We start from the raw sequence: 18,255 nt of genomic DNA, 5'->3' as shown, positions 1-18,255 counted from the left end.
GTATTGTAGCGTTGACAAATCTCCCCCATGTTTTTCCAGTACTTTATTAAGTGGTATACCGGTATGTGTCATGGGTCGTTATGTGTCATGGGTCGGTGATGTGGAAAAGGGAAACTAGGTGAGGGAAGTAGTCGCTATTCTAGTACCTCTTTCACAACTATAGGAGCATAGAAATAGAATGAATAGAACAGGCTTGGAAGCTCTAACCCTGGTAATATGACCGGTAACCTCATGGGTACACTCTCAGATTATACTTCGATGATTGCCCCCATGGAGAAGTAACCATTAGTACCTGTTTCAGAACAATAGGGCTGTGTCTCATTACATCCAACTTTTACCCTACTTAGGGCCCGATTCCGATTTAGATATTGATACCTTTCCTAGACAAGCCTTTCCTAGACAAGCCTTTCCTAGACACGCCTTTCCTAGACAAGCCTTTCCTAGACACGCCTTTCCTACACACGCCTTTCCTAGACACGCCTTTCCTACACACGCCTTTCCTAGACATGCCTTCCTAGACACGCCTTTCCTAGACAAGCCTTTCCTAGACAAGCCTTCCTAGACACACCTTTCCTACACACGCCTTTCCTAGACATGCCTTCCTAGACAAGCCTTTCCTAGACAAGCCTTTCCTAGACACGCCTTTCCTACACACGCCTTTCCTAGACACGCCTTTCCTACACACGCCTTTCCTAGACATGCCTTCCTAGACACGCCTTTCCTAGACAAGCCTTTCCTAGACACGCCTTTCCTAGACATGCCTTCCTAGACAAGCCTTTCCTAGACAAGCCTTTCCTAGACAAGCCTTTCCTAGACAAGCCTTTCCTAGACAAGCCTTTCCTAGACATGCCTTCCTAGACAAGCCTTTCCTAGACACGCCTTCCTAGACACGCCTTTCCTACACATGCCTTTCCTAGACATGCCTTCCTAGACAAGCCTTTCCTAGACACGCCTTTCCTACACACGCCTTTCCTAGACATGCCTTCCTAGACAAGCCTTTCCTAGACAAGCCTTTCCTAGACAAGCCTTTCCTAGACAAGCCTTTCCTAGACAAGCCTTTCCTAGACATGCCTTCCTAGACAAGCCTTTCCTAGACAAGCCTTTCCTAGACAAGCCTTTCCTAGACAAGCCTTTCCTAGATAAGCCTTTCCTAGACACGCCTTCCTAGACAAGCCTTTCCTAGACAAGCCTTTCCTAGACAAGCCTTTCCTAGACAAGCCTTTCATAGACACGCCTTCCTAGATAAGCCTTTCCTAGACACGCCTTTCCTACAAACATCTTCCTACATGCTATTCTCATGCTTAAGTTCAAGGTCAGCATACGCATAGAGAGAAAAGAGAATAAAAAGGGAATTACGCTCCATATACTCGCCCTTAACCCGGGTCGGGAATCGGCCCCTTAGTGCGCTACTGAAGACCATGGCCCATAGGGCTACAGTCAAAAGTAGTGCACTATATTGGGTTATAGGGGGCCACTTTGAACACAGACTAGGAGTTGCCTAATTAAGCAATAAGGCCAGAGGAGGTGTGGCAAATGGCCAATATACCGCGGCTAAGGGATGTTTTAAGCACGACGCAACGTGGAGTGCCTTGACACAGCCCTTTGCCGTGGTATATTGGCCATATACCAAAAACCCCAGAGGTGCCTTATTGCTATTATAAACTGGTTACCAATGTAATTAGAGCAGTAAAAAATAAAATGTTGTGTCATACCCGTGGTATACGGTCTGATATACCACGGCTGTCAGCCAATCAGCATTCAGAGCTTGAACCACCCAGTTTATAATTGCGAATGCTCTCCCTCTATTGTACTCACAGCTGAGTTGACGCTGTTCGACTGCACCATATTTACATTGTGAACGTACCAACCGACCATCTGTTCAGAGAGTTTCTGATAGAGGGGGGGGGTGGGATATATAAATGAGTTCATTGTGGTAAGGTTATACGTCCTTCTGTAGCATTCAAAACAAAACACACAGTTTGTGCAAGTACTGGAGAGCAAATTCAGTAAGTTCAAACCCCCCGAGCTGACAAGGTACAAATCTGTCGTTCTGCCCCTGAACAGGCAGTTAACCCACTGTTCCTAGGCCGTCATTGAAAATAAGAATTTGTTCTTAACTGACTTGCCTAGTTAAATAAAGGTAAAATAAAAAAAATAAAAAAAATAAAAAAATGTTGTGTCTGATTATGAGGGGGTTCAAAGGAAAGGCTCTGGGATGGCCCGGGGATGCATGTTGTGTAGGAAACTATGCAGATGACTGTGCTCAGACCATCTGAGTAAAACCACAAGGTGAAACGGAGCCCATTATCAACTGAAAGACCACAGACGGACCACTGTGTGAAGGTCAAATGACTTCTGAACCCCATGAACACAGAACAACACACAAACGTTCATATTTTCAAATCGATTTTTTTATTTATTAAAGATAATATATTTAAAAAAATTGACGTGAATGCAAAAGCTGATAATAAATGAAACGCTCTGTTTGCAGACACTGGGGAAGGAGGAGGGTGGAGGGGGGGGGTCATCCTCAGGAGGCCATCTGTTAAGAGGGGGGGGGCAGCAGGAGGGAGTGGTTGGAGGGGGTACCCTGGCTTCCACTGGGACGTCTGTCCTAGAGACAGCTGAACCAAATCCCACTGCACCAGCTGTGGGGGATTAAGGCTAAAATAACCAATGGGGAAGAAGACAGGACCACTGGGGGCGGTTTCACTGCTTCTCAACAATGAAGGCTATCTTGTCAGAGTCAATACACACATGGACGCGTACCTGGGTTCTCCAAACGTATGTCCCAAACGCGACCCTATTCCCTATATAGTGCACTACTTATAACCAGAGCCCTATTCCCTATATAGTGCACTACTTTTAACCAGAGCCTGTAGGGACTAGGGTGCCATATTGGATACAGACCAACTGTCTCTGAGCTGTTCTTTAACAGTGTTGCCCGTTGACTGTGGGTGTCAACTGGTAATCTACACGTCATTGTTCAAAAGATGCAGATTATTATATCAGAGAGGAACTGTAAACACTCCACTGTTTATACAGTACACGTACATCCCTGCGTCGAGCGCGTGAGAGACCTAAAAAGTGTCAGCGGTTGGAAGCCTGCGCCAGGATTTCATCTCCCTGTTGAGGAAACAACAACAAAAAAAATACATAACATTAGTGCGCATATAGCCATGATCACAAGTGAAGCTCAAATTAATACATTTAAAATGTCATATGTTTCACTTTTGCTTTCAATCATCATAAATGTAATAACACAAGGTTCATCTGGCTGGAACAGAAGATAAGCAGAGAAACCACTCGACCTAAATTACAGGAGAATTCCTTCTTAATCACGTCATCAGGATATCTCAACATGTTTTGATCACAGAGGGGAGTTAGTAGGATTTATGTGTGGATGTTGAAATGTTTTGTACTACAGTACGCAACATCAGCAGGCCTTCCTTATACGTACAGATGTAGGATTTTAATTTGAGCCAGTTTGCTACAGCAGGAAAATAATCCTGCAGCAATAGCAAACGTGAATTATCAGCAAGAAACGGGCGATCAAATTAAGATCCTACATCAGTAGACCAAAGCTCCTGGTCGAAAGTAGTGCACTACATAAGGAATAGGGTGCCATTTGGACCTAACGATGAAGCAGATGATTCAACACAAGGTGAGGATTACTTACACGTTGCCACAACCAGGCACGAGACTCTCTTGATGCTGTGGTTTTGTCAGACTGAATTTCCTGAGGAAGGCCGGAAATTTCAGCATTTTTCTAGAGCGCTTCGACGTAGGGCTGAGAGGATGAAGGGGGGAGAGAGAGAGAGAGAGAGAGAGAGAGAGAGAGAGAGAGCGAGAGAGAGAGAGAGAGAGAGAGAGAGAGAGACAGAGAGAGATTTGGTGAGTAACAGGAACAGACCAAAGACAGTGTAGGAAGTGTAGTCACGTTCGGTATTTGCCGTTAGGACATTGTTTGTGGTTAAAGGGGTATTATTGTTATGCAGTATTATTGTGTCATCACGATACTGTTTGCAGCCTGGATACTGGTCACCATCTATGGGCAAACAAACACATGTGTTTCTAAATATCCAGACCCCTCTATTATGACACTGAGGATAGGGGCATGCCGGTCCGGAGGGCAAGACAGAGGATTTTCAAGATTTAAGTGAACAGAGGTGTGTGTGTGTGTGTGTGTGTGTGTGTGTGTGTGTGTGTGTGTGTGTGTGTGTGTGTGTGTGTGTGTGTGTGTGTGTGTGTGTGTGTGTGTGTGTGTGTGTGTGTGTGTGTGAGAGAGAGAGAATGTGTGTGTTTGTGCGTGTGTGTGTGTGAGAGAGAGAATGTGTGTGTTTGTGTTTTTACGGATAATACTAATCTATAGTTCTCTAGTTTACTACAGAATTATATAGTAAACTGTATTATTCTGTAGTAAGTACTGTAGTATTCTATAGTAAGTACTGTAGTATTCTATAGTAAGTACTGTTGTATTCTATAGTAAACTGTAGTATTATATAGTAAACTGCAGTATTCTATAGTAAACTGTAGTATTCTATAGTAAGTACTGTAGTATTCTATAGTAAACTGTAGTATTCTATAGTAAGTACTGTAGTATTCTATAGTAAGTACTGTAGTATTCTATAGTAAGTACTGTAGTATTCCATGGCAAACTGTAGTATTCTATAGTAAGTACTGTAGTATTCTATAGAAAACTGTAGTATTCTATAGTAAACTGTAGTATTTTATAGTAAACTATAGTATTCTATAGTAAGTACTGTTGTATTCTATAGTAAGTACTGTAGTATTCTATAGTAAGTACTGTTGTATTCTATAGTAAGTACTGTCGTATTCTATAGTAACTACTGTAGTATTCTATGGCAAACTGTAGTATTCTATTGTTTAACTATAGTTTTCTATAGTAAGTACTGTAGTGTTCTATAGTAAGTACTGTAGTATTCTATAGTAAGTACTGTAGTATTCTATAGTAAACTATAGTATTCTATAGTAAGTACTGTAGTATTCTATAGCAAACTGTCGAATTCTATAGTAAGTACTGTATTATTCTATAGTAAACTATAGTATTCTATAGTAAGTACTGTTGTATTCTGTAGTAAACTGTAGTATTCTACATTAAACTGTAGCATTCTATAGTAAGTACTGTAGTATTCTATAGTAAGTACTGTAGTACTCTATAGTAAGTACTGTAGTATTCTATAGTAAGTACTCTAGTATTCTATAGTAAGTACTGTAGTATTCTATAGTAAACTATAGTATTCTATAGTAAATACTGTTGTATTCTGTAGTAAACTGTAGTATTCTACATTAAACTGTAGCATTCTATAGTAAGTACTGTAGTATTCTATAGTAAGTACTGTAGTACTCTATAGTAAGTACTGTAGTATTCTATAGTAAGTACTCTAGTATTCTATAGTAAGTACTGTAGTATTCTTGTATTTGTTAATGTGGGTCAAGTGAAGAAGGCTCACCATTCTGCCTGTGAGGAGGCCTGTGTCTGTCTGTCAGCCTCCACTCTCTCCTCCTCCTCTTCTTCCTTTACCTCCTCCTCTTCTTCCTTCACCTCCTCCTCCTCTTCTTTGCTCTCAGGTATGTATTCCCAGAGGCGTGAGTTGACCCACAGCGCCTCCTGAAGGCTGAGGCCGCGCCCTACACAGGTGGTCTGGCGGCACAGCGGGCAGCACACGGTGACCATGTCACTCTTGGGCTGGGACATGGTCTCTAAGCAGGTGGCACAGAAGGTGTGTCTACAGTGGAGCACCCGGGGGATCCGATCCTGACGGGAGTAGGGCTGATAACACACCCCACACTCCCTGTCCTCACACAGAACCATGGCCGGGCCGGACAGCGATAGCTGGACCTGGACTGGAAGAGCCTGGGTGGAGCAGCAAGACTGGAGTACTGGGGTTGGCGGGCCTACCTGGCTGGAGGAATGGAGGCCACGAAGGCTTATCTGTCGGTGGTTAGGCGGTAGGCCTGGCAAGGATACCTGGACCTGAGAAAGCCTGGTCTGGAGGGGCCTGGGTATAGGCTGCAGAGACTGGAGCACTGGGTAGCAGGGCTGGACCAAGAGATACTGGAAATCTAACTAGATACTGGACACCTAACTAGATACTGGACACCTAACTAGGCCGGCACTTAAACCAGGTGGGGAGAAGACACAGAGTACCTGGCTGGATGGGTCTGTCTGTCTGTCTGTCTGTCTGTGTGAGAGGAAGAGGAGTCGCTGGGGAGATGGAGGTACTGCTGGGCCGGCAGAAGTTGGGCTAATGATTATTGTGTCCAGGTTTGTTTATTTTGTTATTACAGTTCTTCTCTGGTCCTCTCTCTGTGGTTAAAAACAAATCCAAATCAAATCAAATGTATTTATGTAGCCCTTCGTACATCAGCTGATATCTCAAAGTGCTGTACAGAAACCCAGCCTAAAACCCCCAAACAGCAAAGCAATGCAGGTGTAGAAGATGTATCAGCCATGACATCCTTTTCATTCAGAGATATACAAAATGACTGACACAAATTAGAAGTGTGTATGTCCATAAACAGTTACAAAAAGTTTAAGGTCTAAGAGGTTGGTCACTCTCACATAAAACGTTAGTTAAATATTAAAGTTCTCGCTAATAAGTTTACAAGGTTTAATCTTTAAATCTTCAATTAGCTAATTAATTGTTACAAAAAAAATATATCATGACCATTTCTGTTCAAAATGAACATTACACTAAAATTAAACTTCTAAATCAATCCAAAAAAAAAGGCTACTTTTAAAATAAAATGTACTTACACTTAAATATGAAGGAATATTCCAGTAGGTTAAAGTGATGGTCCTGTAGTTGTTATATGATAGAGAGATAGAAACAGAAAGACAGACTCTACTGCCTGCCTCCTTTTCAGTGTGTCTGTGTGTTGAGGGGGCAGTTTTGGGTTGTCTCTTTTCTAAGGGCAGGCCCAACCGGCACAGCAGCTGTGGCAGCCAGGGGATGGCCTGCCTGCCTGCCTGTGTGAAGGTTTACTAGCAGCCCGGAGGGGAGGAGGGGTGACTGGGCTCAAAGCTGTCTGACTGGCTGGGAGCTCACTCCCTTTGTTTAGGGTGCCTGACAGTGGGTGGTGGAGGGGGAGGGAATCCTTTTTGAGTTCAAATACTTACTGTTCAATTCTAATATTTTTTGTTGTTGTTGTTTTGTGTTTTTAATTGTTTATTAGTCTTGCTTTGGCAATGTAAACATATGTTTCCCATTCCAATAAAGCACATTTCAATTGAAAGAGAGAGATTATTTCACCATTATGGCCTATTTATTGCCTTACCTCCCTAATCTTACTACATTTGCACACACTGTATATAGATTTTTCTATTGTGTTATTGACTGTACGTTTGTTTATCCCATGAGTATCCCAAAATGTAACCCTAAATCCAAAGACTTATTTTCTCTATCTGCAGCAGAAATTGGGCTGATAATTATTGTGTCCCAGCTTGTTTATTTTGTTTTGCTGTACTTGTCTCTGTGGTTAAAAAGATTCCGATACAGCTGTCTCAGTCATTATATCCTTTACATCGTTTGAGATGAACGTATGAGTCTGATTTATATCGTATCCAGACTGAAAAAAGAAGGGCTCGTCCGGGATTTGAACCCGGGACCTCTCGCACCCAAAGCGAGAATCATACCCCTAGACCAACGAGCCACGACAAAAAAAGAAATAACATTTTACAAGATATAGATAGGTAACTAATTCCTTCATTTTAAGACTGACTGGATACCACATATGGCACGGATTGGATACCACAAATGGCACTATTTAAATAACGTCCGCAGATATCACGGGGAACGCATTAGTTAACGTCATTTGGATGTAGCAAACGTCAAAGTAAAAAAAAAAAAAAAAAAAAAAAGAACAGGGCTCGTCCGGGATTTGAACCCGGGACCTCTCGCACCCGAAGCGAGAATCATACCCCTAGACCAACGAGCCGCGTGCACTGGCAGGTGACATTTTGACGTTATAAGTGACTACAATACAACAGCAAACCATTATTTTAAACCTGCAATTCCGAGTATATAAAGCATTTCTAAATGCGCCAGGTAATTAGCCAAATTTTACATGTTGCATTGCTTGTTTCAGGATGGGACTAATGTGTTACCGAAACGTTTGCTGGCTAACTAACTAGCTTAGCTAACGTTATCACATACGTTACCGTTAGCTTTACATGCCAGCATAGCTTCAACTCACAACTTGGCTAGCTATCCATCTAGCTACTGTAGCTAGCTAACTATATAGCTATCTATCTAGTTAACTAGCTAGCTAGCTAACTATCTAGCTACTGTATCTATCTATCTAGCTAACTATATAGCTATCTATCTAGCTACTGTAGCTAGCAAACTATCTAGCTATCTATCTAGCTACTGTATCTAGCTAACTATCTAGCTACTGTATCTAGCTAACTATCTAGCTACTGTATCTAGCTATCTATATAGCTAACCATCTAGCTACTGTATCTAGCTAACTATCTAGCTATCTATCTAGCTACTGTATCTATCTAACTATCTAGCTTGCTACTGTATCTAGCTATCTATCTAGCTACTGTATCTAGCTAACTATCTAGCTACTGTATCTAGCTATATATCTAGCTACTGTATCTAGCTAACTATCTAGCTACTGTAGCTTGCTAACAATCTAGCTAACTATCTAACTACTGTATCTAGCTAAATATCTGTCTATCCAGCTACTGTATCTAGCTACTGTATCTATATATCTAGCTACTGTATCTAGCTATCTATCTAGCTATCTATCTAGCTACTGTATCTATCTATCTAGCTACTGTATCTAGCTATCTATCTAGCTATCTATCTAGCTACTGTATCTAGCTATCTATCTAGCTATCTATCTAGCTACTGTATCTAGCTATCTATCTAGCTATCTATCTAGCTACTGTATCTATCTATCTAGCTACTGGATCTAGCTACCTATCTAGCTAACTATCTAGCTACTGTATCTAGCAACTATCCAGCTTTTGCATCTAGCTACTGTATCTAGCTAACTATCTAGCTAACTCTATCCCAGAATGCCCTGCGGGGGGAACGGACTGTAAACACAACAGTTGTTATATCCCAGAATGCCCTGCGGGGGGGAACGCACTGTAAACACAACAGTTGTTATCCAGAGCTCACTAGTAGCCACTAGCTGCTATCTGACGTTACCAGGCCTTGCTATTCCTGTGAGTATCATCATATATTACTATAATAATCGATTATCTCATGGTTTCACACGTGTAAGTTACAGCAAATTAATCTAATATCCTATATTGACATGAATGTTATGACTACGGATACAACGTTAATAAATTCATAGCTAGTTATTAGGTGTCTCTAGTTTTTTTTGTCGTCAACAGTCAAGCTAGCTAACCAAGTTGCTAGCTCGTTTAGTGGCTAACAAGCGAATGTAATGTTATACTGTCCTTGACTTACTTTAGTTAGCTAACGTTAACTAGTACAAACAACAAACAAACAAAAAACTGCATTGTCTGGCAAGCTAGCTAGCTGACAGTCAATACATTTAGATACAATCTGGTTGGCTAACAAGTTTGTTGATAAGCTGGCGTAGTGGTCTGTATGATCAAAACACTCTGCAGACAGTACTGATGATGGACTGCTAACTGATAGCTATCTAACTGTCGCTCGTGTAAGTGAATTTCAAAGTAGCTTCCCAGTCCTAATCACGAGTCATACATTCATTGTTTTATTTACAGGGACCATGTAGCTAAGTGGATGCCGGTCAGAAGCCAATTACTAGAGATGGATGCCTTTTTGGGATCTCTGCAAGACCATGACGTGAGGTGAGAGCAGATACGAGCAGCTACCTTTAGTTCTAATAGGAGTAACTATGCATTGGAAGATATCTATGTTGTTGTTGTTTTTAAGACCTCAAGCATTTCAGAAAATAAATGTTGTCCTGCTCCGCCCTTCCCAGCTCTGTCCTGACGTCCTGTGAGCCCGAGCTGCAGGAGCTGATGAGACAAATAGACATCATGGTGAACCATAAGAGGACGGAGTGGGAGGCAGAGATCCATGCCATGGAGCTGCGTCTGCACAGCGGAGAAGAGGAGCTCCTCTCAGCCAGAAACCTCATAGACCAAAGGAACTCAGAGGTACGGTTGTGCATAGATATTATTGTTGTTGTTATTGTAGTTATTGTAAGATTTGTATTTATTTTCAAACAATACAAAACACATACAAACATTATGCAAAGGCAGACATCGAGCATCACCCATCCCCAGACTCCCCCTGCTCACACCCCCATCCCCAGACTCCCCCTGCTCACACCCCCATCTCCAGACTCCCCCTGCTCACACCCCCATCTCCAGACTCCCCCTGCTCACACCCCCATCTCCAGACTCCCCCTGCTCACACCCCCATCTCCAGACTCCCCCTGCTCACACCCCCATCTCCAGACTCCCCCTGCTCACACCCCCATCCCCAGACTCCCCCTGCTCACACCCCCATCCCCAGACTCCCCCTGCTCACACCCCCATCCCCACACTCCCCCTGCTCACATCTCCAGCGCCTGCATCACTCTCCACCACATGGTCTCAAACTGCACCATTTTGTTTCTCTCCATCGCCCCACACACTTTTCAATTGTAAGATAATAAAGCATTTGACCTTTCCATTTTGTTAACGATGGAGGATTGGTTCATTTCCAGTTTTAAGTATACCTTTTTTCAAGAGGATTGACAATAACACTATTGCCCAACCCATTGGGTATCTCACCCCACACATATAATTATCTGTAAGGTCCCTCATCTCTGTACCCTACACATACAATTATCTGTAAGGTCCCTCATCTCTGTACCCCACACATACAATTATCTGTAAGGTCCCTCATCCCTGTACCCCACACATACAATTATCTGTAAGGTCCCTCATCTCTGTACCCCACACATACATTTATCTGTAAGGTCCCTCATCTCTGTATCCCACACATACAATTATCTGTAAGGTCCCTCATCTCTGTACTCCACACATACAATTATCTGTAAGGTCCCTCATCTCTGTATCCCACACATACATTTATCTGTAAGGTCCCTCATCTCTGTATCCCACACATACATTTATCTGTAAGGTCCCTCATCTCTGTATCCCACACATACAATTATCTGTAAGGTCCCTCATCTCTGTACTCCACACATACATTTATCTGTAAGGTCCCTCATCTCTGTATCCCACACATACAATTATCTGTAAGGTCCCTCATCTCTGTACCCCACACATACAATTATCTGTAAGGTCCCTCATCTCTGTACCCCACACATACAATTATCTGTAAGGTCCCTCATCTCTGTACCCCACACATACAATTATCTGTAAGGTCCCTCATCTCTGTACCCCACACATACAATTATCTGTAAGGTCCCTCATCTCTGTACCCCACACATACAATTATCTGTAAGGTCCCTCATCTCTGTACCCCACACATACAATTATCTGTAAGGTCCCTCATCTCTGTACTCCACACATACAATTATCTGTAAGGTCCCTCATCTCTGTATCCCACACATACAATTATCTGTAAGGTCCCTCATCTCTGTACCCCACACATACATTTATCTGTAAGGTCCCTCATCTCTGTATCCCACACATACATTTATCTGTAAGGTCCCTCATCTCTGTACTCCACACATACATTTATCTGTAAGGTCCCTCATCTCTGTACCCCACACATACATTTATCTGTAAGGTCCCTCATCTCTGTACCCCACACATACAATTATCTGTAAGGTCCCTCATCTCTGTATCCCACACATACATTTATCTGTAAGGTCCCTCATCTCTGTACCCCACACATACATTTATCTGTAAGGTCCCTCATCTCTGTACCCCACACATACAATTATCTGTAAGGTCCCTCATCTCTGTACCCCACACATACAATTATCTGTAAGGTCCCTCATCTCTGTACCCCACACATACATTTATCTGTAAGGTCCCTCATCTCTGTACCCCACACATACATTTATCTGTAAGGTCCCTCATCCCTGTACCCCACACATACAATTATCTGTAAGGTCCCTCATCTCTGTACCCCACACATACATTTATCTGTAAGGTCCCTCATCTCTGTACCCCACACATACATTTATCTGTAAGGTCCCTCATCTCTGTACCCCACACATACAATTATCTGTAAGGTCCCTCATCTCTGTACCCCACACATACAATTATCTGTAAGGTCCCTCATCTCTGTACCCCACACATACAATTATCTGTAAGGTCCCTCATCTCTGTACCCCACACATACATTTATCTGTAAGGTCCCTCATCTCTGTACCCCACACATACAATTATCTGTAAGGTCCCTCATCTCTGTACCCCACACATACAATTATCTGTAAGGTCCCTCATCCCTGTACCCCACACATACAATTATCTGTAAGGTCCCTCATCTCTGTACCCCACACATACATTTATCTGTAAGGTCCCTCATCTCTGTACCCCACACATACATTTATCTGTAAGGTCCCTCATCTCTGTACCCCACACATACAATTATCTGTAAGGTCCCTCATCTCTGTACCCCACACATACAATTATCTGTAAGGTCCCTCATCTCTGTACCCCACACATACAATTATCTGTAAGGTCCCTCATCTCTGTATCCCACACATACAATTATCTGTAAGGTCCCTCATCTCTGTACCCCACACATACAATTATCTGTAAGGTCCCTCATCTCTGTACCCCACACATACAATTAACTGTAAGGTCCCTCATCTCTGTACCCCACACATACATTTATCTGTAAGGTCCCTCATCTCTGTACCCCACACATACATTTATCTGTAAGGTCCCTCATCTCTGTACCCCACACATACAATTATCTGTAAGGTCCCTCATCTCTGTACTCCACACATACAATTATCTGTAAGGTCCCTCATCTCTGTACCCCACACATACATTTATCTGTAAGGTCCCTCATCTCTGTACCCCACACATACAATTATCTGTAAGGTCCCTCATCTCTGTACCCTACACATACAATTATCTGTAAGGTCCCTCATCTCTGTACCCCACACATACATTTATCTGTAAGGTCCCTCATCTCTGTACCCCACGCATACAATTATCTGTAAGGTCCCTCATCTCTGTACTCCACACATACAATTATCTGTAAGGTCCCTCATCTCTGTACCCCACACATACAATTATCTGTAAGGTCCCTCATCTCTGTACCCCACACATACAATTATCTGTAAGGTCCCTCATCTCTGTACCCCACACATACATTTATCTGTAAGGTCCCTCATCTCTGTACCCCACACATACATTTATCTGTAAGGTCCCTCATCTCCTGTACCCCACACATACAATTATCTGTAAGGTCCCTCATCTCTGTACCCCACACATACATTTATCTGTAAGGTCCCTCATCTCTGTACCCCACACATACATTTATCTGTAAGGTCCCTCATCTCTGTACCCCACACATACAATTATCTGTAAGGTCCCTCATCTCTGTACCCCACACATACAATTATCTGTAAGGTCCCTCATCTCTGTACCCCACACATACATTTATCTGTAAGGTCCCTCATCTCTGTACCCCACACATACAATTATCTGTAAGGTCCCTCATCTCTGTACCCCACACATACAATTATCTGTAAGGTCCCTCATCTCTGTACCCCACACATACAATTATCTGTAAGGTCCCTCATCTCTGTACCCCACACATACAATTATCTGTAAGGTCCCTCATCTCTGTACCCCACACATACAATTATCTGTAAGGTCCCTCATCTCTGTACCCCACACATACATTTATCTGTAAGGTCCCTCATCTCTGTACCCCACACATACATTTATCTGTAAGGTCCCTCATCCCTGTACCCCACACATGCAATTATCTGTAAGGTCCCTCATCCCTGTACCCCACACATACATTTATCTGTAAGGTCCCTCATCTCTGTACCCCACACATACATTTATCTGTAAGGTCCCTCATCTCTGTACCCCACACATACAATTATCTGTAAGGTCCCTCATCTCTGTACCCCACACATACAATTATCTGTAAGGTCCCTCATCTCTGTACCCCACACATACAATTATCTGTAAGGTCCCTCATCTCTGTATCCCACACATACAATTATCTGTAAGGTCCCTCATCTCTGTACCCCACACATACAATTATCTGTAAGGTCCCTCATCTCTGTACCCCACACATACAATTAACTGTAAGGTCCCTCATCTCTGTACCCCACACATACAATTATCTGTAAGGTCCCTCATCTCTGTACCCCACACATACATTTATCTGTAAGGTCCCTCATCTCTGTACCCCACACATACAATTATCTGTAAGGTCCCTCATCTCTGTACTCCACACATACATTTATCTGTAAGGTCCCTCATCTCTGTACCCCACACATACAATTATCTGTAAGGTCCCTCATCTCTGTACTCCACACATACAATTATCTGTAAGGTCCCTCATCTCTGTACCCCACACATACATTTATCTGTAAGGTCCCTCATCTCTGTACCCCACACATACAATTATCTGTAAGGTCCCTCATCTCTCTACCCCACACATACATTTATCTGTAAGGTCCCTCATCTCTGTACCCCCACACATACAATTATCTGTAAGGTCCCTCATCTCTGTACCCCACACATACAATTATCTGTAAGGTCCCTCATCTCTGTACCCCACACATACAATTATCTGTAAGGTCCCTCATCTCTGTACCCCACACATACAATTATCTGTAAGGTCCCTCATCTCTGTACCCCACACATACAATTATCTGTAAGGTCCCTCATCTCTGTACCCCCACACATACAATTATCTGTAAGGTCCCTCATCTCTGTACCCCACACATACATTTATCTGTAAGGTCCCTCATCTCTGTACCCCACACATACAATTATCTGTAAGGTCCCTCATCTCTGTACCCCACACATACAATTATCTGTAAGGTCCCTCATCTCTGTACTCCACACATACAATTATCTGTAAGGTCCCTCATCTCTGTACCCCACACATACATTTATCTGTAAGGTCCCTCATCTCTGTACCCCACACATACAATTATCTGTAAGGTCCCTCATCTCTGTACCCCACACATACAATTATCTGTAAGGTCCCTCATCTCTGTACTCCACACATACAATTATCTGTAAGGTCCCTCATCTCTGTACCCCACACATACATTTATCTGTAAGGTCCCTCATCTCTGTACCCCACACATACAATTATCTGTAAGGTCCCTCATCTCTGTACCCCACACATACAATTATCGGTAAGGTCCCTCATCTCTGTACCCCCACACATACAATTAACTGTAAGGTCCCTCATCTCTGTACCCCACACATACAATTATCTGTAAGGTCCCTCATCTCTGTACCCCACACATACAATTATCTGTAAGGTCCCTCATCTCTGTACCCCACACATACAATTATCTGTAAGGTCCCTCATCTCTGTACCCCACACATACATTTATCTGTAAGGTCCCTCATCTCTCTACCCCACACATACATTTATCTGTAAGGTCCCTCATCTCTCTACCCCACACATACATTTATCTGTAAGGTCCCTCATCTCTCTACCCCACACATACATTTATCTGTAAGGTCCCTCATCTCTGTACCCCACACATACAATTATCTGTAAGGTCCCTCATCTCTCTACCCCACACATACATTTATCTGTAAGGTCCCTCATCTCTCTACCCCACACATACATTTATCTGTAAGGTCCCTCATCTCTGTACCCCACACATACAATTATCTGTAAGGTCCCTCATCTCTGTACTCCACACATACATTTATCTGTAAGGTCCCTCATCTCTGTACTCCACACATACAATTATCTGTAAGGTCCCTCATCTCTGTACCCCACACATACATTTATCTGTAAGGTCCCTCATCTCTGTACCCCACACATACATTTATCTGTAAGGTCCCTCATCTCTGTACCCCACACATACAATTATCTGTAAGGTCCCTCATCTCTGTACTCCACACATACAATTATCTGTAAGGTCCCTCATCTCTGTACCCCACACATACATTTATCTGTAAGGTCCCTCATCTCTGTATCCCACACATACAATTATCTGTAAGGTCCCTCATCTCTGTACCCCACACATACATTTATCTGTAAGGTCCCTCATCTCTGTAAGGTCCCTCATCTCTCTACCTCACACATACAATTATCTGTAATGTCCCTCATCTCTGTACCCCACACATACAATTATCTGTAAGGTCCCTCATCTCTGTACCCTACACATACAATTATCTGTAAGGTCCCTCATCTCTGTACCCCACACATACAATTATCTGTAAGGTCCCTCATCTCTCTACCCCACACATACAATTATCTGTAAGGTCCCTCATCTCTGTACCCCACACATACATTTATCTGTAAGGTCCCTCATCTCTGTACCCCACACATACAATTATCTGTAAGGTCCCTCATCTCTCTACCCCACACATACAATTATCTGTAAGGTCCCTCATCTCTGTATCCCACACATACAATTATCTGTAAGGTCCCTCATCTCTGTATCCCACACATACAATTATCTGTAAGGTCCCTCATCTCTGTACCCCACACATACAATTATCTGTAAGGTCCCTCATCTCTGTACCCCACACATACAATTATCTGTAAGGTCCCTCATCTCTGTACCCCACACATACAATTATCTGTAAGGTCCCTCATCTCTCTACCCCACACATACAATTATCTGTAAGGTCCCTCATCTCTGTATCCCACACATACAATTATCTGTAAGGTCCCTCATCTCTGTACCCCACACATACAATTATCTGTAAGGTCCCTCATCTCTGTACCCCACACATACAATTATCTGTAAGGTCCCTCATCTCTCTACCCCACACATACAATTATCTGTAAGGTCCCTCATCTCTGTATCCCACACATACAATTATCTGTAAGGTCCCTCATCTCTGTATCCCACACATACAATTATCTGTAAGGTCCCTCATCTCTGTACCCTACACATACATTTATCTGTAAGGTCCCTCATCTCTGTACCCCACACATACAATTATCTGTAAGGTCCCTCATCTCTGTACCCCCACACATACAATTATCTGTAAGGTCCCTCATCTCTCTACCTCACACATACATTTATCTGTAAGGTCCCTCATCTCTGTACCCCCACACATACAATTATCTGTAAGGTCCCTCATCTCTGTACTCCCACACATACAATTATCTGTAAGGTCCCTCATCTCTGTACCCCCACACATACAATTATCTGTAAGGTCCCTCATCTCTGTATCCCACACATACAATTATCTGTAAGGTCCCTCATCTCTGTACCCCACACATACAATTATCTGTAAGGTCCCTCATCTCTGTACCCCCACACATACAATTATCTGTAAGGTCCCTCATCTCTGTATCCCACACATACAATTATCTGTAAGGTCCCTCATCTCTGTACCCCACACATACAATTATCTGTAAGGTCCCTCATCTCTGTATCCCACACATACAATTATCTGTAAGGTCCCTCATCTCTGTATCCCACACATACATTTATCTGTAAGGTCCCTCATCTCTGTACCCCACACATACATTTATCTGTAAGGTCCCTCATCTCTGTACCCCCACACATACAATTATCTGTAAGGTCCCTCATCTCTGTACCCCACACATACAATTATCTGTAAGGTCCCTCATCTCTGTATCCCACACATACAATTATCTGTAAGGTCCCTCATCTCTGTACCCCACACATACAATTATCTGTAAGGTCCCTCATCTCTGTACCCCACACATACAATTATCTGTAAGGTCCCTCATCTCTGTATCCCACACATACATTTATCTGTAAGGTCCCTCATCTCTGTACCCCACACATACAATTATCTGTAAGGTCCCTCATCTCTCTACCTCACACATACATTTATCTGTAAGGTCCCTCATCTCTGTACCCCACACATACAATTATCTGTAAGGTCCCTCATCTCTGTATCCCACACATACAATTATCTGTAAGGTCCCTCATCTCTCTACCTCACACATACATTTATCTGTAAGGTCCCTCATCTCTGTACCCCACACATACAATTATCTGTAAGGTCCCTCATCTCTGTACCCCACACATACAATTATCTGTAAGGTCCCTCATCTCTCTACCTCACACATACAATTATCTGTAAGGTCCCTCATCTCTGTACCCCACACATACAATTATCTGTAAGGTCCCTCATCTCTGTATCCCACACAT

At 42.9% G+C, this 18,255-nt stretch overlaps 2 protein-coding genes and 2 non-coding genes across 5 annotated transcripts in view; 1 reads left to right on the top strand and 3 right to left on the bottom strand.

Annotated features, from left to right (window-relative positions):
• Positions 1 to 2,393: 2,393 nt before the first annotated feature.
• On the bottom strand, positions 2,394 to 7,000 carry LOC139414718 (uncharacterized). Its single transcript, XM_071162432.1, has 4 exons — positions 6,782 to 7,000; positions 5,475 to 6,331; positions 3,680 to 3,790; positions 2,394 to 3,126 (listed from the first exon to the last, which is right to left on the bottom strand). The coding sequence occupies exons 2-4, from the start codon at positions 5,834 to 5,836 to the stop codon at positions 3,081 to 3,083; spliced, it is 519 nt and encodes a 172-aa protein (XP_071018533.1). The 5' UTR covers positions 5,837 to 6,331; positions 6,782 to 7,000; the 3' UTR covers positions 2,394 to 3,080.
• A 605-nt stretch (positions 7,001 to 7,605) lies between these two features.
• trnap-ugg (transfer RNA proline (anticodon UGG)) lies at positions 7,606 to 7,677 on the bottom strand. The gene has a single exon. It is a non-coding gene; the product is annotated as a tRNA-Pro (tRNA).
• Positions 7,678 to 7,890: 213 nt separating this feature from the next.
• On the bottom strand, positions 7,891 to 7,962 carry trnap-cgg (transfer RNA proline (anticodon CGG)). The gene has a single exon. It is a non-coding gene; the product is annotated as a tRNA-Pro (tRNA).
• A 1,135-nt stretch (positions 7,963 to 9,097) lies between these two features.
• Positions 9,098 to 18,255, top strand: part of LOC139414692 (centrosomal protein 63) — a 29,692-nt gene continuing 20,534 nt past the window's right edge. For both annotated transcript variants that reach the window (XM_071162431.1, XM_071162430.1), the window contains exons 1-3: positions 9,098 to 9,205; positions 9,737 to 9,823; positions 9,958 to 10,135. In XM_071162431.1, the coding sequence (XP_071018532.1) occupies positions 9,756 to 9,823; positions 9,958 to 10,135 (246 nt within the window). In that variant the 5' untranslated portion in view covers positions 9,098 to 9,205; positions 9,737 to 9,755. The remainder of the gene's footprint in view (positions 9,206 to 9,736; positions 9,824 to 9,957; positions 10,136 to 18,255) is intronic.

Source organism: Oncorhynchus clarkii, chromosome 1, assembly GCF_045791955.1.
Source record: "Oncorhynchus clarkii lewisi isolate Uvic-CL-2024 chromosome 1, UVic_Ocla_1.0, whole genome shotgun sequence".
NCBI lineage: Eukaryota > Metazoa > Chordata > Actinopteri > Salmoniformes > Salmonidae > Oncorhynchus > Oncorhynchus clarkii.
The sequence above is the reverse complement of the archived record's forward strand: the minus strand, read 5'-3'. Positions and strand labels throughout refer to the sequence as shown.

Excerpts from the sequence above, each read along its gene's own strand:
- LOC139414718 (XM_071162432.1), bottom strand. The coding sequence starts at position 5,836 with ATGGTTCTGTGTGAGGACAGGGAGTGTGGGGTGTGTTATCAGCCCTAC. Across the intron at positions 3,791-5,474 it reads GCCTCCTCACAGGCAGAATG|CCCTACGTCGAAGCGCTCTA; the intron begins GTGAGCCTTCTT and ends TCATCCTCTCAG. Across the intron at positions 3,127-3,679 it reads GTGCCTGGTTGTGGCAACGT|GGAGATGAAATCCTGGCGCA; the intron begins GTAAGTAATCCT and ends TTTCCTCAACAG.